At 40.7% G+C, this 26,871-nt stretch overlaps 3 protein-coding genes across 3 annotated transcripts; all 3 read left to right on the forward strand.

The window, feature by feature from the left end:
• Nucleotides 1–1,645: 1,645 nt before the first annotated feature.
• ptgdsa (prostaglandin D2 synthase a) lies at nt 1,646–5,427 on the forward strand. The gene is made up of 7 exons (XM_069673783.1): nt 1,646–1,831; nt 3,532–3,671; nt 3,808–3,884; nt 4,526–4,636; nt 4,736–4,837; nt 4,970–5,004; nt 5,099–5,427. The coding sequence occupies exons 1-7, from the start codon at nt 1,739–1,741 to the stop codon at nt 5,141–5,143; spliced, it is 603 nt and encodes a 200-aa protein (XP_069529884.1). The 5' UTR covers nt 1,646–1,738; the 3' UTR covers nt 5,144–5,427.
• Nucleotides 5,428–5,953: 526 nt separating this feature from the next.
• On the forward strand, nt 5,954–8,845 carry LOC138602378 (protein AMBP-like). The gene is made up of 8 exons (XM_069673854.1): nt 5,954–6,073; nt 6,166–6,311; nt 7,540–7,616; nt 7,715–7,834; nt 8,023–8,124; nt 8,231–8,280; nt 8,396–8,465; nt 8,765–8,845. Exons 1-7 carry the CDS (start codon nt 5,954–5,956, stop codon nt 8,459–8,461), a joined length of 681 nt encoding a protein of 226 aa, XP_069529955.1. The 3' UTR covers nt 8,462–8,465; nt 8,765–8,845.
• A 3,767-nt stretch (nt 8,846–12,612) lies between these two features.
• Nucleotides 12,613–17,735, forward strand: LOC138602379 (protein AMBP-like). The gene is made up of 10 exons (XM_069673855.1): nt 12,613–12,732; nt 14,222–14,364; nt 15,122–15,198; nt 15,293–15,409; nt 15,543–15,644; nt 16,688–16,743; nt 16,871–16,955; nt 17,094–17,261; nt 17,385–17,564; nt 17,710–17,735. Exons 1-10 carry the CDS (start codon nt 12,613–12,615, stop codon nt 17,733–17,735), a joined length of 1,074 nt encoding a protein of 357 aa, XP_069529956.1.
• Nucleotides 17,736–26,871: the final 9,136 nt, after the last annotated feature.

Raw genomic sequence — 26,871 nt, forward strand, 5'->3', positions numbered from 1 at the left:
CTGTTAAGTCACAAGTACATCTTGTACACCCTTTGATGACTTTAAATTGACTTATTTGTGATTTTTAGGACACATCCTGGTAGTGAAGTTTTCAGACGGACCGAATAGGGAAAGTGAAACTGGAGCTTTAAAAAAAGTCTCAACATAAATCTATGAGATTCCTCTCCTACAGAATCTTGGGACTATTTTTCCTGTCATGACATGACGGATGATTATGATTAGCTTTTCAGTCTGTTGTTGTGCGAACTTGCCTTCAAAACTTAGAATCAAGCCAAGAATTAACTCATTATTCTGCCTGACAGAGATGGAAAAGTACTGTGATGAAGTACATATCAGACGAACTTTACAGAGCATTTCTGCTTTCTGACACTTTATACACTCTTGTTACTCTACTACATTTATTTAACATTTATTTATACTTAAATAGATTTTACATAAAAAAAAAATGCTTGCATAAAAAGTTAGAGTTTAAACATTAAAGTGAAATCTTGGGTTAAAACCCATTACCCGGCTTAAAGGGATAATTGGGTTGACTAGGGGTTGTATGAGGCCGGAGTTCCTACACGGAAGCGAAGCAACAGACGGGGTCACGAGTACCACGTTTTTAGCCACTTTAAAGACTCCTACAAATAAACAAACATTTTAGTTTAAATGTGCGCTGCATTTTAGTTTTATATATTATATAATACTTCCGAACTATCCCTTTAAGCAGATCCACAGTCAAGCAATTATTGGCTGGAAATGAGCTCAGGTTTGATCACCTGTGTTGCATTATTCAGCAGCGCAGTGAGCTGCAAATATCTGAACTGAGATTTTACACTCAGTCCTGTTCGTCCCCTTTAGATCGTGAGGAATAAAACTCGGCTAAACGTCAAGGTCAAATTTATTTATAGAGCGCTTTTAAACAAACAGTTTGTACCAAAGTGCTTTACTGCAAGCTTAAAAACAACCAGAAATTAAGAACAAATGAAAAGATTATCACAGGACATGAATATTTGAACTGTACGTACGTACACGTGCACACTGACACAAAACAGACACGCAGATAAATGTGAGATGCAAGGGAATTCAGCAAGGGAATAAAAGTGAGTCTCCAAGCAGTCAAGAGATTCTTCTGTTCTTATATGTGATGGGAGATTATTGAGAGAGTCTTGGTGTGGTTACAGAGAAGGCCCTGCCTCTGATCTGAGAGGCCTAGCTGTGCTGTAATGTAGCTCGGAGCGAGGCCATCAAGGGAACACAAACAGAAGAATCTTAAGGGATACTGAATTCTGAAGTCTTTGTGAAATCTAAAACATGTGATCAACTTCCCTAATATGACGCTTAAAGTGCATTTTGTTGCTTAAGTCTCTTTATTAGGCCTTAGATGCAGAATCTGAGCGTCTTCTTCTTGTTCCCTTCAGGTCTTGTGACAGCATGCTTGTGTGTTCTCTCCACATGAGCCTCATCTGACGCAAAAAACAACCACCACAAGCACCACGTATTCCAGCACATATGGGAAGTGAAGTCTGGCTTGTTTTGGAGCCACACATCTTCAACACTTGGCCAGTGTTCCCTGATCCCTGCCGATGATTGGCTGCCGGGCGGGTGGGTGTATCAGCAGGAAAGCAAACATTGCCACAGGCTTTGCCACTCTGTACCTGTGTGTGAGCCGCATTCAGTTCACTTCAGGCTCAGGGGGTCAGATACCCTGTCTCAACCTTTCGGGTCCCACCAGACGTCCTTTCTCTGAGCGGCCATGAGGACCACTGTGGTTGCCGTTGTCATGGCGATGTGCGGGATGATGGTGCACGCCGGCGTGAAGCCGCAGAAAGATTTCAACCTGCAGAGGGTAAGAAACACACACACACATTTACCTCTGTATTTCAAGCGTAAATTGACTTTAATCTGCTTGATCTGTTGAGTTCAGGAGGCTGTTGTCTCATTATTATTCGTCAATTGAGGGAGCTGTGTGTGTGTGTGGTCAGCTTCTCAGTTGTTCACCCAAAACAAACAAGTAGTGTCGCCTCAGCACAAACTGTTATGATTCCTAAATGAGTGAATCCTTGTTTTCCCAGGTTTCCTCACACACGATATCCCATGATGCATACAACATGCGACTGTCTCAAAAAATAGATCCACACTTGTTTCCTGAGGCTAATTTAAGAGCCGACCAGACTGATCCCAGAAGAAGAGTCAGAGTCATGCCAGTCTGGCGTCGGTTCATGTGATTATTAGATAACACGCAACCTGAAACTATCGCAGTGATTTCCTCTTTTTTCTCCTTACAATTCATGTGTCTATTCTTTACCTTAAAAGCCTGAAGTAGCTCAAAGGATGCATTGTGTACTTCAGGATCTTACAGGAGGTGCTGTGGTTAAAAGCAGCATTTACAACTTGTTTTCCCACTTTGACGGTTTAAACTAAAATTATAGACGCTAATAATACATTTAAAACATGGACCAAACGGCACGTGTTACCCAAAGGTCCATATTTGTGACACACGATGCTTCAGTGACGAATCCAGAACCACCAATCAGTTGATTCAACAACTAGTTGTAACAAGTATTGCCCCATACTTTGCAGAGCTCTATGTTGCTCCAAAAAACTGTCAAAACACAAGCACTGACTTGTTCCTTCTTTACGATAAACATGGGTGATGTATTTTTTTTCCCACATGAATCCAACATACGCGTCAATGCTTCCTAAAATACTCATTAGTGCACAAAATCCGCAGCTGAAAATAGTCTCAAAATGCTGTTTAAAGCAGTGGTTCTCAGCTGGTTTCGCCTCAGGACCCACCACCACCTCCTCAATGACACATCGTGACCCAAATATATTAATGAAAAATGGTGCAGTTTTGGAGACCGAACAAAACATTACAGCATAATAGTCGACCAAAATGGTGGCCAATATGCTGAAAAACTGCAACATAAGTGCAACTACTGTCGGGCTCATCAACTGTAGCCGGGATTACCCAATCAGTGAATACATAGTGTGTGACTAAGCTACTACTACTGCATGTACGTCATAGGAAACTCACATCCTGCATAATAAAAGCGCAGCATCGATTTTTTTTGCCACAACCTTTTTTTTCACATATCCACGACCCACTTCTGGGTCCGGACCCACCAGTTGAGAACCACAGGTTTAAAGTAAAACTCACACTGTTCAGCTTTTTTCAGGGAAAAAAATGTGCATTCATATGAAGCTGTATGTCTTCAGTATGAACCTGTGGACTTAGGGCTGAGAGCCACAAACACATAGGTGAAGCCAAAAACTATTGGGAGAACAACTAAGGCCTTGTTGGATTTGGTGTTTTCCAGGGATGTGTTAATAATGAAAAAAATGTTTTATATTGACGGTGTTATCTTTAAAATGTAACAGACCAGTCATCTTTTTTTTTGTGCATCAGGCATCTTGACTTGTGTGAGAACATAATAAATGCATAAAGGATGATCAGTAGTGCAGTTAGGACTGTAAATCATTCAGTTAGTAACTTAATTTTGTCTGCCCGTGTGTGTGTGTGTGTGTGTGTGTGTGTGTGTTTAGTTTGCAGGGAGGTGGTACCGCGTGGGCCTGGCCTACGACTCTCCAAAGTTCGCCCCCTTCAGGGACAAACTGAAGGCCTCCATGGGCATGGTCACACCTCTGCCAAACGGCAACGTCAACCTCACGATGTGGGACGCCACGTAAGTACAAGTGCATGATCAATGACTGTATATATTGATATATCTTTTATACAGCCTATGTGTATGATGCAAAAGTGTTGGAACAGGCAGGAAACACAGAGGGAGATATTAAGTGTGTTTCCTGTGTGTGCTTCAGTCCTGTAGGCTGTATAAGAAAGGTGTACCAGTACGAGAAGACCAACACACCTGGACAGTTCAACTACTTCAGCACACGTAAGTCTGCTCACTGTAACATGACTCATCACTTCTCAAAGCGGGAAAAGTATAGTGACTTTACTTAATCACTGACAATGTCAATATTTGAGTGGCACATGCTGAGTGTAAGAGAGAGGCCGGGATGTACATGATGTCAGGGTGTGTGGGTCACATGACCATAAAAGGACTTCCTGAACTACTGTGGGGGCACTTAAAATAGAAACTTAATACATTTGTAAGCATTTACAAATTCACCTCGTGATGCTTTTTTTCAAGATCTTCCTTGTGATAAATGTGTCGCCTCACAGCTAGAAGGTTCCTGGTTCGAATCCCAGTTCGGGTGTAGGGTCCCTTTCTGTGTGGAGTTCGCATGTTCTCCCCATGCATGCGTCGGTTCTCTCTCCGCATTCTCCGGCTTCCTCCCATTTGCCCAATGACAGCTGCACATGCACATAATAAACAATATTTTTGTATAATTGTTGCCTTTGGTTTACTACATCAAGCTTCCTCTTTTCTCATATCGAGCCTTTTATTTTGAAATATCAATTTCTGCTGAACAATTTCATCTTATCGTCCATATTGTAGGATCTGTTACTTTACAGAGTTGTGTTTAATTATTCTACATCTTTGTCCCTCACTTGTGCTGTGTTTGGTGTCAGGACACAACATGATAAAGGACATCACAGTGATGGGAACAAACTACACCGACTACGCTTTGGTTGTCAAACACCAGCTGTTTAACAGAGAGTACACACAAGTGGCGCTCTACGGTGACACACACACACACACACACACAGGCTCATTCACATATACCTTTACGCATCCTGTCTCGGTGTTCATCCCGGTTGTGTTTGTCTGTATGTCTGCAGGTCGCTCTCACACTGTCAGGAACAGTGCTGTTCAGAAGTTTAGAGCCTTGGCCTTGTCCCTGGGTTTCCCTGCAGCGTCTATTCTGACTCCTCCTCCTGCAGGTAAAGTAACACACATATGTCTACATATGTACACACTGCCAATGCTATATGTGGCATATATATGCAATACATGCATATGCAATATACACACGCACATGCAGATAATAGTTGTTTATATCTTTTTGCCAACAGAAAATTGCCCACAATTACCATCAACTAGACTTGAGGTGAGTCTTTCTTCTTTTTCTTCTACAAAAAAAAATTACTTTATTTGGTTGTGTGACTTTTGTACAACACATTTTCATATTTTTTTTGTTTCAGCCTGAAGGCTCAAGGTCTGGAACGCCGGGAACTCATCGTGCTTGACGTGCTGTCCACTTTTTCCCAGCATTTACTTTGAATTTCCTGAAAGAACCTCAGCAAACATTATCATAATTGTCACATCATTGTGACCACAAAGATCATACATAGCTAATATTGCAGATAAACTGTATTCATGTTTGTATTGTATTCTTTTTACAAATCATAAATGAAAAAAGGTTTTACACTATGGGGGCTAATTTTTGACTTTCATTAAAAGAGTTTGCATAAAATCTAACTTTACAATTAAACCTGAATTAAATCCACTTGGTTGTTACACTTTAAATAAACAATACTAACCTCAAGAATAAGTGCACACGCATGTCTGAATGTGTCTTTATTACGTCCTGCACTCTCAGGTGTTGTAGCTCACATGTAGGACCACAAGGGGGCAGATCCTACACACCATTAAATGTTTGCACCTCATAGCTCTCTCATGCGCGACCTAGTGCTAGCTAATGCTAAAGCTAACCAGCCTATAATGAGCATACGGTGATCTGGATGCTTAGAGAAGTTAGGTTAAAGCCTTTGTATGTAGATTAGAATCATATTGATCTTGTTGACTCGCAGACAGCCGCCCAGCCTTTTCCCCCACTAATTATCAGCTGTTAAATTCTTACATGTATCGATCTGTTGTTTGTTTTAGCCTCACATTCTGAAGTCCAGTGATTCTAAATATATGGGAGAGCAAACACACAATCACATGGACACACATTAGTGCACACAGGCCGATAAGACACAGCGGATACAGAGACTAGTGATTTTTTTTTTCTGTAGAGTTGTTGTAGAGGGAAAAGTGTGTCAGTTTGACACAGGATGCAGAGAGCGGTGAGTTTGGTGTCTGTGCTGGTGCTGGGGTCGGCCTGGACCCTGAAAGCTTTCACTTTGGAGCCTGAACCTCTGATCCCCACACAGGACAGCTTTGATGTCGGCCAGGTGAGTGGATACTAAGTTTGCAACTTCCACAGTCAACCAGTCAAATGTACGTTTTATTACAGCTTCTGACATCAGTGTGTTGTCCCTTGCAGTTCATGGGGAGGTGGTATGAGCTAGCAGTTGTTTCTACTTGTCCTCACTACATGCAGCGCAAGAGAGGAAACCCCGCCATTGTTGCAATGGAGCTGCATCAAATTGCCTCAGAGGGCAACCTTACCATGACGTCCACTAGTTCCAGGTCAGACTTAAGCCCTTTTCACACATGCACTCGCAGTCTGCCCCTGAGATTTTCCAGTTGCCCTTTTCACACATGCCCCTCACAGCAGGAGATTGTCCCTGTCGGACTGGGGGCCTTGGCGTCGGCCCTCACAGCAAGAAGTTCCCGAAAGTCTTCATCTCTCCAATTTGCAGACATCTTTGCTCTTCCTTTTTCTTTAACCCTGGATGTTTTTATTCATCCTGTTATGTGTTGCTCTTCTGGTTTCACACTGGTCACACGATATAAACATCATAATTCCGCCCACTCGCTCACGGTACCGGACTATTACCATAGACTGTATAAAAAGATGGACGACATGACAGCTCCCTAAAAGTGAAGCCAAATCATCTCTAGCGCCCCCTGCTGACTGGCTGCAGTATAGGTCATAAAGCCCGCCTCCTCCATGTTAACAGATCGGACATGAGTCAAACTATAAAGTCAAAATACCTGTCAAATAAATGTTTCTCAAACATGGTTTCTGTCATTATAGTTAGTTCTTATCATGCTGATTTACGTCCAAGTGTTCATCTTTCAGACAAGTTTATTTTTAATGTTATTTAATGCTGTAAAAAGGGGGTGTAACGCCATGATTGACAGCTCTGTTGACAAATCCGGCTCCTGCAGCCGATCTGTTCCTGATTAGCAGAGCAGAGGGTGATCGGCGAGAGGAAACAAAACTAAAACAATCACTACAGTCATTGAAGTTTACATATCTGTGAACGTTACCTTCAGACCAACACAAGAGGCTGTTCTGCTGTTAAACACGCTGACGTGCGAGATCTTTGCTGTTTTTTCCCCCCAGTGAGTTAAGCGTGTGTTTAGGTTAGTGGAAGTGGCTACGGCGGTTCCACCCACCAATAGATGGTGATGGCAGCGCCTGCCTCGGCTGTATTTTGGCTTGAATTTTGTACAATGAGAGCAGATGGAGACTCGTCATCCATCTTTATATACAGTTATTGACTACTACCTGCTGCGTCCACACAACCACTCACCCTGACTTTTTGCAGACATTTTACTGGGAGGCAAGCAGGGAAAACGTCTGCATAAAGTGGGGGTGAAAAATTAGGCAGTTTGCATTTACACATGCACCCGCCCCTTTCACACAGTCAGTGCCTGTGTGAAAGGGGCTTTACATGCATTCTTGCTGACAGAAAGTTTGAAGTATTTGCCGTAACATGTTCTGTGTTTTGCATGTGTCCGCATGTAGGAACGGTTCATGTAAGCAGACTTCCACAGATTACAGTTTGACGGACACTCCAGGACGGTTCTTCCATCACGTTGCAAGTAATCTTTCACACCACATCAACAGTTTGTGTAATGTTGCCCTAAAAAGCAGCAGGCCGTGCGCAAAGACTTTATTGTGAGTTCTTTCTTTTCTGCAGGGTTCGGGGCGGATGTTGATTCCTTCGTGGTTCATACCGACTATGCTCATTTCGCAATGATGCTTCAGCTTAGCACAGAGAAGCCATCAGGAAATAAAACCACCATAGCCAAGCTTTATAGTAGGTAACAGGTTTTTAATCTATATTGTATGAATCTACCTACTCCTGAAAGTAGAGAGGGTGTCTGCCTCCCGGACCCTGACTGGTACATGATTCCCATACTACTTTTCACATGTGACTGTTTGCTAAATGTGCTGTTGTTCATTAAAAATACAGAGAAGTTTGTGTAATGTTAATTCTGTCCTCAGGTCGAGCTATGAGCGTGGGCTCTGCTGTGCTGGACAACTTTAAAACCCTGGTCGGACAACATGGGATGAGGGATGATGACATCATCATGAACCAGAACAAAGGTGCAGACACACACACACGGTCAGGAAAGGCAAAGGTGTAGCTCTATACAACAGTCATGTTATATGTTTGAAACATGAATGACATTTTTAAACATGTACTTCCCAGATGAGTGTGTTCCAGGTGAGCAGACAATGCACGTCTCAACTCAGCCACAGGTACGTGCTTCACCTTGTCACATGCTAACATAACATTTACACTCTGTATATGTTTGAAGATGTATCAGACCATCCTGTGAGTACACTGTATGAATACCTGTTATTTGCTCCCAAGAGGTCAAGAAGGAAAGTGGTGCCACCTGTGGCTCCTGCACAACATGAGGATGCTGGTAACATCTGAACAGGTGAGAGGACTTATTGTTTAAGCACCACTCTAAATGAACTCTGAAATGTTTAATTGCAATCATTTAACACAGATTCCCGCTTATTAAATATGGTAGCAAATTTCAACAGTAACGTAGATCTGTGATTCATCAGCATTTTAGAAACAACAACACGTTTTCAGCCCAATCCATTTGTTTTCCGATCCTCACACAGGCTGTAACGATGCCATGTCTGGCTGAATGTCAAAGTATTAAACATGACAAGTGTTGTATTGCCTTTAATTTTAGCATATTAATAACATGTTTTATTGTTGTTTCAGGATGAGACGTCATGTGGAAAGACTGAAGAGGATGAACATCACACACCTCTGCTGTCACACTGTCAGTGTTTTCCTCAATGGTGAAATCAATGCATCGTGTCTTCGTATATTTGTTCTTGTATATTGTCTCTTTAATGTGTCTGTCTCTTTAATGTTACCTGCTTAGGGGCTAGGGATGCAAATTAGCATTCTTGCTAACTCTGGCATGTTTACATCTTACATGTTTATGCTGATGTTCCTTATCATGCTCTGTCCCTATCAAGTAAACAAATATAATAAATAAAAAAATACACTTTTAAAAAATAATACTGATTGAGGTATTTTATTTTTATATATATAGGCTTGGTCTGTCACCTTGAACATGTAGTGTAGGAGCTTTGCTAATAAACTTATTCACTGTTTATCAGAGTGTATTCAGAGTAACTAACTATTATGATTGAATTAGTTTGAAACATTCGTTTTTTTAATACATGTTTCTCATTAAACTCCTGATGAGTCTTGTAATTAATTATCTACACTTAAATTGATTGTGGAGGAAGCTTTCTTTCAAATGCAGAATGGACAAACATGTCTTTGGGTGAAATAAGTGAGACCAGTAATCTGGCACAGCAGTGTAGTCAATCATTGGGATTCGGTCATTACAAAGATTTGTTTACGGACTCGTTAATTCCTTGACCGGAGTTTCACCTCAGTAGTCTCACTAAGTGAACTGAAACGAGGCTTAACTTCAGTTCATCCTGTTTGTGAACCGAGAAGAGTCGTTTTTGAAGAAGCAGGTGAGCTGACAATTAAGATGGATACAGATATTGTTTTTAAAAAAGCCTTAGGCCTACACTATTTTGTACAACAGGTAGGCTTATAGATGTGCAATTTTAATAATTAGCCTAGCAAACAATTAGCACTGAAATTAAGGTAAAGTAAAGGGAACAGGCACAGTAGGCAATTCTTTCTCCTCGAAATTGTAGGCTAAATTATCAATTTGTTTCTATGATTAACTGTGTTTACGACATTGTCTGCTTGCATTACATTTAGAGACAATATTTCTTTGGGTGAATAGTGATTGCTGAATTTTGCTGTATTAATCATAACCATAAAAAAGTTAAAAATAATTGTACACTACGAGTGGGGAGTGTAATTCAAGACTGCCAAACAACACAAAGAACACATTTTTTCTTTCCAGCTACGTAAATTAATAACATTTCGTTAATAGAACATGCAAATCTGTTGGCTTTAAAGCTCCTGTGAAGAACTTTTGTTTTGTGTTGATTTTGGCGCCCCCTGTGGACAAAGCCATACCTCTTATCTCTTTGCTGATTTCGTCCTGTACATGTTTAAGTGGTGGTTTTTAACATAAAAGTCATATGTATCACTCACTTAAAATTTTTGCCCTGGAAAATGGAAATAAAGGCAGCGTGCAGTAAATCGCTTCACCTGACACCTACCCCCACGCCAGCAGTTTCAGGCATTCAAAATAACTATATAGAAATAATTGATCTTGTCGCTGATGGTCTGGTTTGCTTTTGTAGGTCATATAGAGTCATCAGAATTAATTTCAGTCCGTTTCATAACCAGCGAAAAACTCCTCACAGGAGCTTTAAGTTTCATTCAAAACATATAATATTTGCTAAATAAGAATTATAGGGTTAAGTGTTGAAATTGTTTCTTTTCAAGCGGGAAGTCACTCAGGGCTCACGTTCACTCTTCACACTAGTGAGCGAATCACTGAACATGAGCGGCTCCCTCCCAGCAAACCAATCTGAGACAGTCTTGTACACAGCCAGCCACAATGCTGCGTATCCTGAGAACAAATGAAGTAAACAACTCACTCAGCTTGTGTCCCTGCACGTTCATTTACAACTGAGTTAGAGCTTAACTCAACTGGGAGATAAATGAATCGGTTCGGTTTTAGATTCGATTCACCGGAAAGATTCGTTCGCGAACACCACACGGTTTACAACACGAGATTAGTGTTAATAGGACCTGTCTGGTTTACTGGACTCACTGTCTGTGTAGGTAATTGTGTTAATGGATTAACTCACTAAACGAGAGTCTGTCTTTCTAAGACTCGGCGCAGCAACTTACTGTAATATGTTTACCTTCCGCAGAAATGAGGAGCGTAAGAGATTACCCTTTCTAAAACGGTAACAGTAGGCTAATTACATTACTTATCCAAGTGAATCTGCATCACTGCGTCACCAGACAGCAATTAGTTTTGGTAAACTATCATCAAGCTGTTTCTGAGGGACAGGTGGGGGTTGGTTAAGTTGGCAACTAGCCAAACGGCTTAACCAATGATGGAGGATGAGCCAGAGAGGGATGTTACCTTGGCCGTCTGGAAGTGTTATTACAGCAACAGGGAAATGCCAAGGAGGTAGGGGTTATTACGGTAATATTGTAGCCCAACATAAATATTCATTACCTTGTGACTTTGATACCAATTAATAGCTAATTACATAACATTACATACAAGTAATTCATATTATTCAGTTTGAAAGGAGTAATAACAAAAAATGACATTAGCCTACACTTCTTCAGTAAGTTGCCCAACACTATTGTCAGTTGTAGCTGAGTCTTTTTTTTTTTTAAATGGGGACAAAAAAATGAGTGTACATAAAGATGGGCGATGTATCTCCAGCTCCCCTCATTGTACAGAAATGCATTTGAAATATGTTGCAATCTTGCGCATTTGGAGCAATAACTTCATTTAAAGATGGACGACCCGTCTCCATCTGCTCTCATTGTATGAAATTGATGCCAAAATAGCCCCCATGACGGGCGCTGCCATCTTGCGATGGTGACGTTATTTAGAGCCAGTGCTGCACAGTAGAGCAAGGATCCTGCACGCCGGCGTATTTAACAGCACAACAGCTTCTTGTGTTGGTCTGAAGCAGACACAGATATGGAAACTTCAATGACTGTAGTGATTGTTTTAGTCACGTTTCCTCTCACCGTTCCTCCTCCACTCTGCTAATCCGGAACAGATCGGCTGCGGGAGCCGTATTTGTCAGCAGAGCTGTCAATCATCATTTTGACAGCATCAAATAACTCATTAAAACTAATCTTGTCAGAAAAATGAACACTTGGGTGTAATTCTGCACAATAAGAACTAACTGTAATGACAGAAACCATGTATGAGAAAAAAATGTTGGCGTGTATTTTGATTTTATGGTTTGACTCATGTCCCATCTGATAACATGGAGGAGGCGGGCTTTATGACCTATACTGCAGCCAGTCAGCAGGGGGCGCTCAAAATGTTTGAGCTTCACTTTTAGGGAGCTGTCATGTCGTCCATCTTTTTATACAGTCTATGGGACAAATTAGGAGTACACCCACTTCCCCAGGCACCACTACACCACTTGCTGAGGCGTACAAAGAAATGCTCTTGATTAGAAGTCTTGATTAGACTTAATTATATAACGTCTAGAATAACGTCTAGTGCAGTTCAGACGTTTACAGTTCTTTCCTGTGGTGAACAGAGCTCCAAAATGGCTTCACATGTACATAATTAAGGATGAAATATCATGTAGCTGTTACTCAATAGTCCCTCAGATGATGACTTGTATTGATTTGTTGATGTTGCCAAAATGTTGAAGTCCAATGTTTAAGTGGTCAGCTGCCCAGGCAGAGCTCAAAGCGAGAGACAGAGCAGCAGAACTTTGCTCTTTTACTTGTTTGTTTTTTGCTTGGCTGTGGGAGCCAGTGCGGGGGCTACTGCACACAAAACATAGGTCATTGCCCCGTCAAGAGGGGGAGTTACAAAAAAATTAGGCAAGGAGGTGACTCTTTCCTTGTTTTCAGTGTCTCAGACTGGATTCTCCCTCAGACTAGTGGACAGGCAGGCTGATAGGATGCAGAAAGCAGTGACTCTGGTTTCCCTGCTGGTCCTGGGGTGGACCTCGAGCATTCAGGGGCTCCCTACGCTCCCAGAACCTCTCTTCCCCACTCAGGAGAACTTTGATCTGACCCAGGTGAGGTATTTGTCCTCTTTTATGCATAATGTGTGTAAAAAGCTACAAAGGCAGATGCACTTAAATGCACTTCTGTACTTTTGAAGTTTTCCCTTTTCTGTCTGTTATTAGTTTAATACTCTTTACCTTTTATATTGTGAATAAATTGATTATACTGCAGGCAACCTCTACACACTAATGCCCTAAAAATATGTGTTTTGAATAGATGATAAAACTTCAAATGAACTTAATGAATAAATTGTTGATAATGTTAAAGCATTTCAGAGAAGAGACCACAGTTGTGTTACACACAGTAAAACTCAAGTCAAAGTACATGTAATACAGATGATAGTATAACATCATCTGCGTAGAGTGAAACTTTGTGTCCTGTATGCGTCTCCAGTGGCCAGAATTTTAGTTCTTATGAGTAGGGGTGGTATAAAATATCGATACGGCAATATATATATAATATACGTCCTGACTCGTGCAATACAATAAAATTGATATAGAAATATATGGAGCTCTAAACAGATTTCCCTGCCATTTAGACTCATGGTGTCGCTACTTCATGACTCCTTGCTGTGACACGAATAAGGGTAATGTGAAATCAACTGGCCAAAGAAGAAGTTAATCAGATATTGTGATGTATCATTTTATGATTGTCTTCCAGTATATCAATTATTGCAGAATCACTGTATCGTGTTATTATCCTTATCGTGGTCCGCGTAACACGTATCACGTATCACATATCACAACAACAAACAAAAGTTACCCTGCGATTCCCGCCCCTAATGCTCATACCATTGTACGTTTACTTTTAAGTCAAATTTTGAATGCAGGACTTTAACTTGTAAAAGGGTATCCCTACATTTTTCGATATGCTGGCGCCAAATATCGATATTTTCATTTACAGATATATGCCGCTCTAAACAGATTTCCCTGTGATTTTGACTCACTACTTCATGACGCCTCGCTGTGCAGCTTTTGACATGAACCAAAATTCATGACTTTACAGTTGTTCTATAGTTCTGTAAATTTAATTGACAGACTGTTAACATGATTATTGTTTCATCTTGGTTTGTGTCAGATTCTGTGAAATTGACCCCAAATTCCAGTGAATAAATACATTTATCCTGCACTTGTATCATTATATGATTGTTCTGCAATATATCGATTATCGCAGAATCACTGTATCGTGATATTATCATCATCGTGAGCCACGTATCGCGTAACGTATCGTGTGCTACCCTGCGATTCCCACCCCTACTTATGAGATTATTCAACTTTATTTGACTTCTCTAATCAAACAATTTGTAATCAAAATCAAACAGTTTTACTGAGCAATTTTCATTACTTGTGTTATGAGTGCAAATGTCTAAATTTGATTTACGAACATAAGAATAAACATTTTTTATGTATAACATAAACCAACAGTCCCTTTTTCAGTGGCAGGTTTTGTGTCTATTATGTAACTTGAATGTAAATATATCATGTTTTGTTTTTCTAACAGTTTTTGGGAACATGGCATGATGTTGCTGTGGCAAGTACATGTCCCCACATGCAACAACATAGAGGAGATGCAGCCATTGGTAAAATGGTAATTGAGAGTGGCACCACTGAAGGCAAACTGAAGACAACACGGACCACGCTCAGGTGAGCATGCAGCGCACATTTACACATATTTACGCACTGATGCACAAAATGTATTGAAAGATGTGTTTTTAAAATACTTTCTGAACAGTTATGTTGATATAATGACAAAACATACATTTATTTGACATTCTGACATATTTGGAAAAAATACGTATGAATTTGTATGAACGCATTCACATTTAATGTAAGTCATGTTGCAGACACATTGGCTTATCTTGACAATGGTTTTAGTCCAAAGTATGATAATCTGGAATATATAAGGAATTGTTATATATTTAGCTACTGGACAGTATACAGAAATATAATCCATTAATATTACTTTAACTGCTGGTCATCAATTTCACAGTATTTATAAGTGTAAATTTTAAATATTTTCTCTGCTTTATCCGTTAGACAGCCCTTTTCTTTAGCACATCCATTTTTGTCCCTACAACATCCACATTTCTGTGCATGCTGCGTGCTATATCAAATCAGCTGTTGGGGTCAAAGGGTGCCTTTGCGAGCTCAGACCGAAAACAAGTCAGACATCAGTCTGAGCTCCTTGTAGCTCTTTCTTAAGAGTTCAAATATGGTGCATGCTTGTGTTTTTCTGCACTGTTCAAACAAAGAACATCCTGCTCAGCATAGAGGTTTCACAGGGTTCTGTTGATAAATGAAACCACAGAAGTCTGTCCCTCTCAAAAACTTGAACTATCCCTTTAAATATGCTCAGCCATCACATCACACAATGTCTGTTGTTATTTTTGTGTGAATGCAGACGTGGAACATGTCAGGAGATGTCTGCGGACTATGAGCTGACCTCCACACCCGGACGATTCTCCTACCACCTGACAAGTGCGTCTCTTTTTGATGATCTTAAAGTGCCCACCTTTCAGCTCCTGGCTCCCAGTAATTTTCAGTGTAACATCTCTCCCTGTCATTTCCACAGGGTGGGCGTCGGACGTGGATGCCTACGTGGCTCACACAAACTACAATGAGTACGCCATCATGATTATGAGCAAAAAGAGATCATCAGGGACTAAGAGCACCTCGCTTAGACTGTACAGTGAGTGGACAAAGATGCACTGGAACATTTTTTTTGTCATTTTTTCTGCCTTTTTAACATCTTTATTTATCCTTCATTTATGTCCATATAATACATCTCTCTCTCTTTATCTCAATAACTCTGTCCTCTTCAGGTCGTACCATGTCTGTGAGAGACACTGTGCTGGAGGACTTCAAAGCCCTGGTCAGAGAACAGGGGTTGAGTGATGACACTATCATCATTAAGCAGGACAAAGGTACAACTCCAACACAGATTATCACAGCTGTATGATGGCTGCTTACACGCTGAAAACACCATTTACACCAGGAATCAGAATATGTGCATTTATTTCTTTTACAAATAGCATGAGGACCCTGGATGGGCTCGCATCGTGGTTACACACATCTTTTTTAAGCTTATACAGTAAAAGCACTGGAATATATGACACAGCCTGTTACATGTATACAAGTTATTTCTACACTATTTCAATTTATTTTCAATTAAAACACATTCAAAGCACACACAAACTACAGCCTACAATCTGTTTTTTCCATGCTGTAGCTAGCGGTAGCTGGCAGCCTATGGTAACATTGATTATTGTGAGGGTGGCGTCTGCAGTGGCGATCATGACGCTGCATGTCCGTGATGAAGCGTGATGTTTTAACAGCGAGGAAAACACAAAACAGCACTGAGGAATGTTGTAAATAGGAGACGTTGTTGCAGGCTTTGACCCGGAAACAGTTTAATGTGGAGATATGACGTCACCACTTAACAACCGGATAGCTCAATCGTCTGAGTAACATACCTCTCTCTGCCGATTTTTCTTCACCCTCTAGTTTAAATGAATAATTTAATAAATAATTCAATGCCTTTATTTAACAAAAAAATTCTAACAAAATTAGCCATCAAAATAAGCCTACAAAATTATACACAAAACACAAATGTTTTTAACAATACCCCAATATTTTTTAAGTCTCACCCAGAATTTTAAACATGGTAGCAACAATGTGTAAGGAGTTAGCTTCCTTTGTGTGTCATTACTGAAAGCCCAGCATAAAATAACTGGTGAGAAGTATGAGAACATGTTAATTCATTCATAAAGAGAAACTGGGCTTATAGCAGACAATATTCAGAAGATGTTAAATGAGACAGTTCAGTTTAGATCAGAGGAAATATATGTTTCGAAATGCAACATAAAACATAAACTCAATAAAACATATGACAATGTAAAACACTAAAAGAGAACATTAAAAAGAAATGGCTGTTTAAATCATACGCTTCCAATTAATCTCTTTGTAGGTGACTGTGTTCCCGGAGAGCAGGTGGCAGAGCCGTCAACTCGCCCTGAGTCTCAGGTACTCAAAATATAGTTATTAATCTAACTGAAACTGTGCCTAAGTTCTTTTTTTAACGTTTAATAAAAGGAATATTGAGCTGACTGCCTTTTATCTTTAACTGCGTCTGTCTGTGGCTTTGATGCAGCGAAGGAAGAGAAACAAGGAGCTTACTGTGGAAGCAGAGGAGGAGGGTTCTGGTGATCAAACACTTCTTCCCTTCAATGTAACCGGTGAGTAATCAGCCTTAAATACCCTGATACACTTTGATACATCAGTAAAACAAATGCCTGTTTTAATTGTAAGATAAAATATCCCGATTCTAATGAATCACTCAGTATCTATTCCTCCGTCCCTGTCTCTTTCTGTAGAGGCCTGTAATGCTGCACCAGAAACAGGAGCCTGTTTTGGGCTGCACCCGCGTTACTACTACAACTCCTCCTCCATGAGCTGCGAGCTCTTCAATTATGGAGGCTGCTTGGGCAACCAGAACAACTTTGTAAATGAGAGAGACTGTCTGCAGAGATGTCGCACTGAGGGTGAGGAGTGATAGACGAGGCTGCGTGCCATGCCTGTTGAAGGGGGATGCAACTGGTGGGCTTGATTTCCAGGATTAAGTGGTGTGAGATGTGAAAATATAACAACTCCTCTGTTCTCCTCAGCCGCGTGCCGTCTACCCATGGCGGCCCAACCCTGCACCGGCCAGCCACCCATCTGGGCCTTTGACTCCAACGTGGGTCTGTGTGTTGCCTACAAACAGGGCTTCTGCCAGGCCAACGGCAACAAGTTCTACAGCAAGGCAGAGTGTCAGGAGTACTGTGGGGTGCTGAATGCTGCTACTGGTGAGATTACAGAGGAGATATAAAGAAATAAACACATTGCCTTGATGACCAAGCCCATGGGAAATCCACGGCGTCAGATACCTATTAAAGAAAGATTTATTTCAAAACTTTCGTTTGTATTCATGTGTTGCTTATTCTCTTGCAGAAGCAGAGCTCCTGCGTGTAACCTGAGTGAGATGAGGATACATCGCTGCTCATCTGAACCCATGGGCGTAGGTTTCATTACAACATTAGGGTTACACAAAAAGTAGGGGTGCTCGTGTTCTGCTCAAAGAAATATTAGAATTCAAATACTTGCAATCTGATTTGTTCATGTCAAAATAAAAGTCCTTTGTCTCAGCACACATGAAGCTATGTCTCAAAACATCAGCAATAAAACATCTCACTTCTGTGTTTGTCTGGTGTTTCTTGTTTGTTAATGTTATTTATTATAAGTCTTGTCTATTGTTTATAATTTTACCATTAACCTATGCTGTTAGGGCTGCTCCCTGGCATTTATAAATACATACAAATTACACTAAATTAAATCTGGACAAGTTTCTTTTTTCAGCTTCTCATTTAAGAATAGAAATGGAAAGTAATTTGTGAAGCTAATAAATAATTTTGATCAATTAAAATATAAACCAAACCATAATTCCAAACAACAGCATGACAATATTAGGGTGCAGTAAAGTTAAAGGGGGGTTATTATACTAATTTCAAGCTTCATTTTGCACTGTAATACCTGGAGTAGATTTGCATAATTTACAGTTAAAGAAACTCATCATTTTTCTCACCCTGGTGCTCTGTGCAAGCCCTCATACAGCCTCTGCCCGAAACAACTCAGTCAGCTCTGTCCCTTTAAGAAACCCCGCCCCTACAAGCCCGCTTTCTTCTGATTGGCCAGCTCTCAGAAGCCTGCTGAGGCTGCACTTTGTGACGTCACAAAGTAGAAAAAACTGTCTAAAATTTGGCGTTCACAGCAGCCTGCAGACTGAGCTGAGAAGCCTGTGGATTACTCCAACATACTTTTACCCACAGATCGGAAACTTCACCCATGTTAAGTCTGGACATACAACTTTGTAACATTATATATTTGTCTTAAAATGTGAAACAGCATAATACCCCCTCTTTAAAGAAAAAAAACACAGTATAAACACAGTCGGGAGATAAGATAGAAGAATGGTGACAGTAAAATAGATAATAAATCTACCAACATTTTAAAAATGTAAATATAAATAAATAAAAAACATCAAAGCAATAAAACAATAGAAATAAACAAATCAGTAGTAAAAAAAAAAAATTTAAGAAAAGCAAAGGAGCACTGATGGCAAAAGCACTGTAACCTGAGACTTAAGTCTTGCCATCAGAAAGACCAGAAGGCTCCACCTTAGCTACGTAGTTTCGGGCAAACGAGACCTGCTGTAAAAGCGATCAGTTAAACCTTATATTGGTTTTTTAGTCTAAAAGGATTGGATATAAAAAAGTAATTGGATGATGTGAATTTGTCTTTTAAAACTACTGAGAAGCCCATCTGCTGCCTTCTGAACTGAACTAGTGACAGGTTTGTAAGATAGTGCTTGTATTTTAAGTCAAAAAGGACGGAGTTACAGTAGTCATGTCTTGTAAAGACTTGTGTCTGAATGACTTTTTCCAGATCAGATTAGGAAAGCATTGGTTTAATTCTGAAGCATGACTTTTCAAATTTGTAAATCTGCAGGTTAAAGCTTTGTTCTGAATCAAACAATACTCCCACATTTCTGGCAGCAGGCTTCCCATTAGCAGAAAAAGCACCCATGCCACTCTCAATGAGATTGAATGAGTAAAGGGGGGACAATAGGATTTTCTATTTCATTGAGGCAATATACAACAGCAGCTGCACTCTTTGGGTCACAAAGTCTCAAAGGAATGTATATGTGTGTGTGTCATCTGTGTAGAAATAAGGAAAAGAGATAATTTTCCAAAGTGGGTAGAAAATAAAACGGGACCTAAACATGAGCCTTGCGGTACACCACAAGTAATATTAGTTGTAAAAGATGAGTAATTACCTGTGGTGTCCGAATAGGTTCTTTTAAAAGGTAAGCTTGAAACCAAACAAGAGCATTGTACTTGATGCTAGCCAAAGTTTTAAAGAGGTTGAATTAAATAACATGATCCACGGTAAAAGTTGTACTTAGGTCAAAAATAATCAAAATTGTGTTGCCCACTGCTTAAAGGAGGTCATTGGTTACCTTGAAGAGATGGGCTTTGAGCTGTGCTTTGAATGGCTGAGTTGAGGGTGCAGATTATGTATGGGGTGGTTTGTGAGGGGTTTGATCCACAGACAGGGACGCAAAACTTAAAAAGACAGTCACCCCAACCCTGATGGACGACCAGAAATGACTGATCAGAGGACCTGTGTTGGCGTAGTGGAGTATAGGAATTAGAGGGGATGGTTGGTAAGAGGGGGCAGATCCATGGAGTGATTTAAAAACAAGCAATAATAATTAGGGCCCGAACACCGACAGGTTTCACCTACGTACACCAAATTTGGTATACCTATGTATCATGGCAGGACCTACAAAAAAGTTAGCAGGAACAGGAGTCAGGCCATTTTGTATTATGTGGTCATGTTTGGCCTATTTTGCCATATTCATAGGGTCCATACTTTAATGAACTTCTCCTACAGACTTCCTCCCATCCTTTTCAAACTCGATCAGTGTACTGACAAGACATTGGAGATTAAAAGTTATCAAAAGTTATAGCTTGAGTTTTTGAGAATGGGCGTGGCCTGTACTGGAACTCAAAGTCTGATGTTTTTTTGGCAAAATGCCAAAAACTTAAAATCACTGCCATTCTCTTATAAAGTCTTCTATCTTCTTCATATTTCACGTGTATGACAAGAGTCCCAGCCTGAACACAATTCCATGAAAATATTTCCCATCAGGCCTAGCGCCCCCTACTGGAAACAGGAAGGGGGAACATGTTTTACTCTACAAGCCACTCATCCAAGGTGGTACAACATATGTAACCCTGTGGGTTATTATTATATCATAAAACCCTAGGATGTTTTCTTGTTTAATGTGTATATGGTTATATAATGTGTATTATCTGGTTTAAATGTCTATTTTACTATTTCTATGTGAAGTAGTGTAATTTACAGATAACAGTGAATGCAGCATAATAAGTATGTGTGAGAGGTACAGCACTTTACACGTGCCTGATTAGGTTGACTATACATACTAGGATGCTGTTTGTTGTATTCTTTCCCCTATTTGTTAGTTTGGGGCATTGTCAAGTTCCTCTGTTTCTGATTGGCTGGGGGGCGGGAGAACAACGGAGTATGAGTGAAGGTCTGGTGTGATTCAGAGCGAGTCCACGGGACTGCCGTCACTCGCGCTGAAGAACGGTATTATTATTTGTATCCTGTAAAATTATCTTTGTTAATGTCACTGTGATACATGGACATTATAGTAAGCCGTCATTTGCCGTGGCTGTTTCTTGTTTGGGACCTGTATTGAAGACTGTGCTTAGTGTTGCACCGCTAAATAAGCAGCTATGTTAGCGGCTAGCTGTTGCTAGCGGGTTGTAGCCGTGTTAGCTCTGGAGATACTTCCCCGCTAGCACGCCTTTTGGATATCGTCAGCGGACAAGAGAGGGACAACGAGTGCTTTGGACGATCGTGAACAGCCTAGCTGCCCCTCGGGTGAGAAGGAGTGACTTTCTTCCATCATTAAATGCGAGGGATCGATGTGAGGAGCTGCCGCATCTGGGGAATAAGGACCATGCAACTCTAGACTCTCGAGGGTGGTGAGTAACCCTGCTCGTAAGGAAGGGCACTTTCGGCTATCTTCGTCTTCGTGGCCCAACGCCACACCACGCTCAGGCCTGCAACGGGGGTTAATTATTTGTAATTTGCCGGCTTTTTCTTTGTTTTATTTTCAATAGAGTGGGCCCACCAATGTTGTGTCTAGTATAAATATATTGACTCTAAATGAGTGTATAGAGGATTTGTAAGGTACTGTTGTGTGTGCCTAATAATAATAATAATAATATTTTTTGTTTTATTAAATATTGTCAGTTTAACGGTTTGAAGTGTTTTATGTGGTATCATTCTATTAATGTGATTTTCCAAAAAGAGGTTTAAAGGTGCATCAAAAGTGAGACAATAAACAAAGATTAAAAGTCCTTACTCTTTAACACTGTAGACAGGCACGCACTCAATACATAAATACAGTACAATATTATTATTTATAGTGAGTGTAAGTTAACGGATCTAGGGGCGGTTCTTTAAGCTTGCACAGCAGAACAGTGCTACACATATTAACCTCAAATTTATGTCAGGAAACTCTTAAGACCTTGATTAAGGTCTGTGAGAAAACTTGGTGAGGTTACAACAGAGGGCGTGACCCTGGCGGCACCACGAATATAACCTTCGCCATGATGCCTCGCCGTAACATTTAGACATTGATAACTCGCCTGTACTTCATCCTGTCTGCACCAAATTTCACATGCTTGATAAGAGTCCCGCCCTGAACAGATCTACACACTCCTTTTTTTGCCAATGCTATAGCGCCACCCACTGGGGCCAGCCTGTATCAACTCTCATATACATTGTCCAATCTCCTCCAAATTTCACAGGTTTCATGAGGGTACTGTCCCTGAACAGATGCATATTACTTTTTCGCTCATACTCTTAGCGCCACCTACTGGTAAGAGCCGGTACTAACTCTCATATACAATGTTCAATCGGCTTCAGATTTCACATGCATGATGACAGTCTCGGCCTGAATAGGTCTACATATTAATCTTTCGCTCATACTCATAGCGCCACCTACTGGTAGGACCCAGTAGTAACTTCCATATACAATGTTCAATCAGCTTCAAATCTCATGATGACAGTCTCGGCCTTATACATAGATTTGGGTCATGTTGCCCCTACTGGTGCACAGCCTGTCGCTGCAACACATACTGTGCTTCATGCAAACTCTGCTGCTGAGGCACACCCCGCGGCTGCAGCACATCCCACAGCCACAACACACCCCAACTTGCACACGGGTGCAAGGGCCCGTTCATCGACGCTTGCGGCTTTAATTTAAAATGAAGTCTCAAACTTAAACTTGGTTTGAGGTGGAGGGGGTCTTGAAATTCTGAAATTATGTGTTTTGTGTGTTGGTACCCCATGGAACAAGCAGAAAACATGGACATGCGGTCACAATTTCCATTTTATTCCGAATGTTCCATTTTTCCATGGCTACTTACCAACACCATGGAGTTAGTACATTTATACAAACTATATGGATAAAAAGTAATACATTTAGGAATGTCATGTTATATATTATAATATAAATACAATATTTGAGAACCAAGTTACATGTTTTTTATGTTTATTTACACTGATTTGAGAAGATCCAGAGCAGTAAACGCACATTTACCGGTACTTTTTGTGCAGAATTCTGTTGCTAATTACCATTTTGAGAGTAAAATTTGTTTAAAAACATGTCAATTTTATATATTTAAGACTTGTTCCACTCATCAGTAATTGTTTTGTTTTCATTTCATGAACAATAAAAAAGAATGTAACAAGGGACACAGAATATTTGAGAAAATCTTAATGTTGTTAAACATTGATATTATTACAGATGTGATAACTATGTGCCTAAGAAGGTGGAACACAAAAATCCACCCATAATTAATATTATTTGAATGCCTGAGATTGTTCAGGCACAGGGCTGACACACACAGAGCCCAAAGACTGTATAGATGGATGACGCGTCTCCATCTGCTCTCATTGTACGAAATTGATGCCAAAATAGCCCCCGTGACGGGCACTTAACAGCAGAACAGCTTCTTGTGCTGGTCTGAAGCAGACGCAGGGGCGTTTCTAGGGGGTAACTAATTAAACTAATTAAAAATAAATCTGTCAGAAAAATGAACATTTGGTTGTAAATCAGCATTATAAGAACTAACTATAATGACAGAAACCATGTTTGAGAAACATGTATTTGACATGTAATTTGATTTTATAGTTTGACTCATGTCCCATCTGTTTACATGGAGGAGGCGGGCTTTATGACCTATACTGCAGCCATTCAGCAGAGGGCGATAAAGATGTTTTGGCTTTGCTTTCAGGGTGCTGTCATGTAGACCATCTTTTTATACAGTCTATGATAGTCTCATTCAGTCTGACTCGGTCTCTTTCATGCTCTGATTCACACCTATGGGCAGATTTAGTCCCCAATGAACCTAACCAGCATGTCTTTGGACTGTGGGAGGAAGCCGGACTACCCGGAGGGAACCCACTCGTGCATGGGGTCAAGTTTGCAAGTAAAATATTTCAGTTGAATGCGGATAACATGGTTATGAATGGATGTTTTATAGAGATCAACTTCCCCCAAAAAATAAACAGCAAAAAAAAACAGGATTTGAATGGTTTTATTGATGATCTCATATATCCCCACATATTCTTTGAAGGCTGACAGAAAAATCAACAAGATTTATTCATTGTGGTTCTCATGTAACGCCTCATATTGTATATGTTCATGATAAGTGATAATCAGCAGTGTTTCTTCTTCTACTGAGGAAACAGGTTCTCCTCCTCTGAACTTCTGCTGGTTGGCTTCAGTTCGAGGCTTCCGTCGGGGCCTCTTCCAATAAAAGAGAGAAACATAAAAAATAGGTAAACACCACTGTACTGTTATAAAGATGCACCATGTTCTTGTTGAAGCAGCAGTGTTTGCCTTAAAGGCAGTTAAAAGTGTGAATTTACCTGGTAAGTTTCTTTCCTCACCTTCCATGTGACATTTGTCCATACACTCTTTCTTGTTTTCAAAGTTGTTCAGGTTGCCTGCACAGCCTCCGTAGTTAAAGACCTCACAGCTCTTTGAGGTGGAGTTGTAGAACATGCGTTCTACAAATGCCTTGCACGGACCTACTTCAGGTTCTAACACACAGACCTCTGTAGGAAGAGAGAGAGGGGATAACCAGACCTTACACATGCTACAGGCATTTTCAGTCAATATCATCACTGCTCATTCAAATATAAATGTATAATAGCATGCAGTTAATCATCTCAGAAAATTGATCTCTTACCCGTTTGGTTGAAGTGAGTTTCGTTAACAGCAGGAGCTTCGGTACCAATCACCTGCTCCTGAGCCTTGAGGGCAGCCATACAAAGGACAACACAAGAAAAACAACATGTAAACAGTCATCATCATCGTCTTTACTGTACAGAAAGATCTGGATATATCAGCCACTCACCACTTCCTCCTCTGTATGGACCCCCTGGAGGCTCCAAGTCCAACCCAGGACCAGCACGGAGAACAGAATCGCTGCTTTTGCCATCGTGTCGTGAGAGTGTAAGTTGATGGAAATATAACCATCCTCTTACCACACTGCCACTTATACTCCTTATCCAAACCCTGCTGGGGCATTGACCTCTGACCTATATGTTCTGTGCTGCCCCCGTATGTACATAAGGTTCTGCCAAAATCAAGAACAATCGAGAAAGAGGAAAAACTTTGATCAAGTATTGTGTGTTGTCTGACCTGATGAGCAACACTGGACTTTAGACATCAAAAGCACAGACTATTTGTTTTGTAGGCAGATTTAACCAAGGCTAATAAATATCTAACGTGCATCCAAGATGTGCAGGTTCACATGAGTACAGCAGATGAGAATGAAGACGATTAAGGAAAGTATTTATAAATACAGGATGTAATTTATAGAGTTAATAATAATAAGAGAGTAATTGTTCATGTGTTAAAGGTGTAATCTGGAAGATTTTCATGTAAATAAATTTGCAATTTATAGTATTATTATGGACTGGGTGTCTGTGGCGACATTCGCAGGAAAAAAATCACAAGCGGTGCCCAGTTAGTGACGCTTTGCGCTAAAGATGGCAGCTAACGCTCACTGCAGTGACCCAAAGCTTCAGATCTTGTTCAGCTGCAAGATTAGGTCATTAGACTCGTTCACCAAGTCGCTCAGTGACACTTCCGGTTTACCTGTAACATTATGGGCGACTTGGTCGAAGTTGGGTCGTATCGTTCACAAGGACCATTCTCGTTCAGTGAACGACTGAGCGAGTGAGTGAGTGAGAGACACCCCAGCTGAAAATTTTTTGTTCTAAGAACGTCCAGAGAATGTTATGTGCGGTAATGTTTTGAATGGGGAAGTTTTGATTTGGTTCCCATAATGTTCCTCTTAATAGCAGGAGAACGTTCTCTGAAAACATTTTCAGAAAGTTGCAGTGAGAGAAATCATATTTCAGTTTTATAAATCCTGTTCTGATAGTTCAGGCCGTACTAACATCCTGAAAAGACCCTCAGAATGTTGCAGTAAGCATGTTCTCCCTTTGTTTTTACGTAACATTGAGCAAATGTTTTATAAAAGGCGTTCTGACATCTCAGGATCATTCAAGTAGGGGTGCTCATGTTCTGCTCAAAGAAATATTTGGCTTTAAATACTTCAATCAGGTGAATTGTTCATGTCAAAATAAAAGTCCTTTTTCTCAGCACTTAAAACATGTGAAGCTATATCTCAAAAAATCACAAATAAAACATCTCACTTCTGTGTGTGTGTGGCGTTTCTTGTTTGTTAATGTTATTTATTATAAGTCTTGTCTATTGTTTATAACTTTACCATTAACCTATGCTGATAGGGCTGCTTCCTGGCATATATAAATATATACAAATGACATTAAATTAAATCTGGACAAGTTCCTCTTTTCAGCTTCTCATTTAAGAATAGAAATGGACAGTAATTTGTGAAGCTAATAATCAAGTTAAGGTGCGTTAAAGTTAAAGGGGGGTATTACGCTAATTTCCATCCATCCATCCATCCATCCTCTTCCGCTTATCCAGGGCTGGGTCACGGTGGCAGCCAACTCAGTAAGGTGACCCAAGCGTCCCTCTCCCCAGCAACATTTTCCGGTTCCTCCTGGGGGATTCCAAGGCATTCCCAGGCCAGACGGGATATATAATCCCTCCAGCGAGCTCTGGGTCTGCCCCCGGGTCTCCTCCCAGTTGGAAGTGCCTGGAAAACCTCCAATGGGAGGCGCCCAGGAGGCATCCTAACCAGATGCCCGAACCACCTCAACTGGCTCCTTTCGACGCGAAAGAGAAGCGGCTCTACTCAGAGCTCCCCCCGGATCTCCGAGCTCCTGACCCTATCTCTAAGGCTGAGCCCAGACACCCTCCGAAGGTAACTCATTTCGGCCGCTTGTATCCGCGATTTCATTCTTTCGGTCACTACCCAACACTCGTGACCATAGGTGAGGGTTGGAACGTGGATCGACTGGTAAATCGAAAGCTTTGCCTTCATTGCCTGCATTACTGCTGATGCTGCA

The sequence above is a fragment of the Semicossyphus pulcher genome, unplaced genomic scaffold, assembly GCF_022749685.1.
Source record: "Semicossyphus pulcher isolate SPU_LCO1_2020_fin unplaced genomic scaffold, fSemPul1.0.p SCAF_22, whole genome shotgun sequence".
In the NCBI taxonomy this organism is placed as follows: domain Eukaryota; kingdom Metazoa; phylum Chordata; class Actinopteri; order Labriformes; family Labridae; genus Semicossyphus; species Semicossyphus pulcher.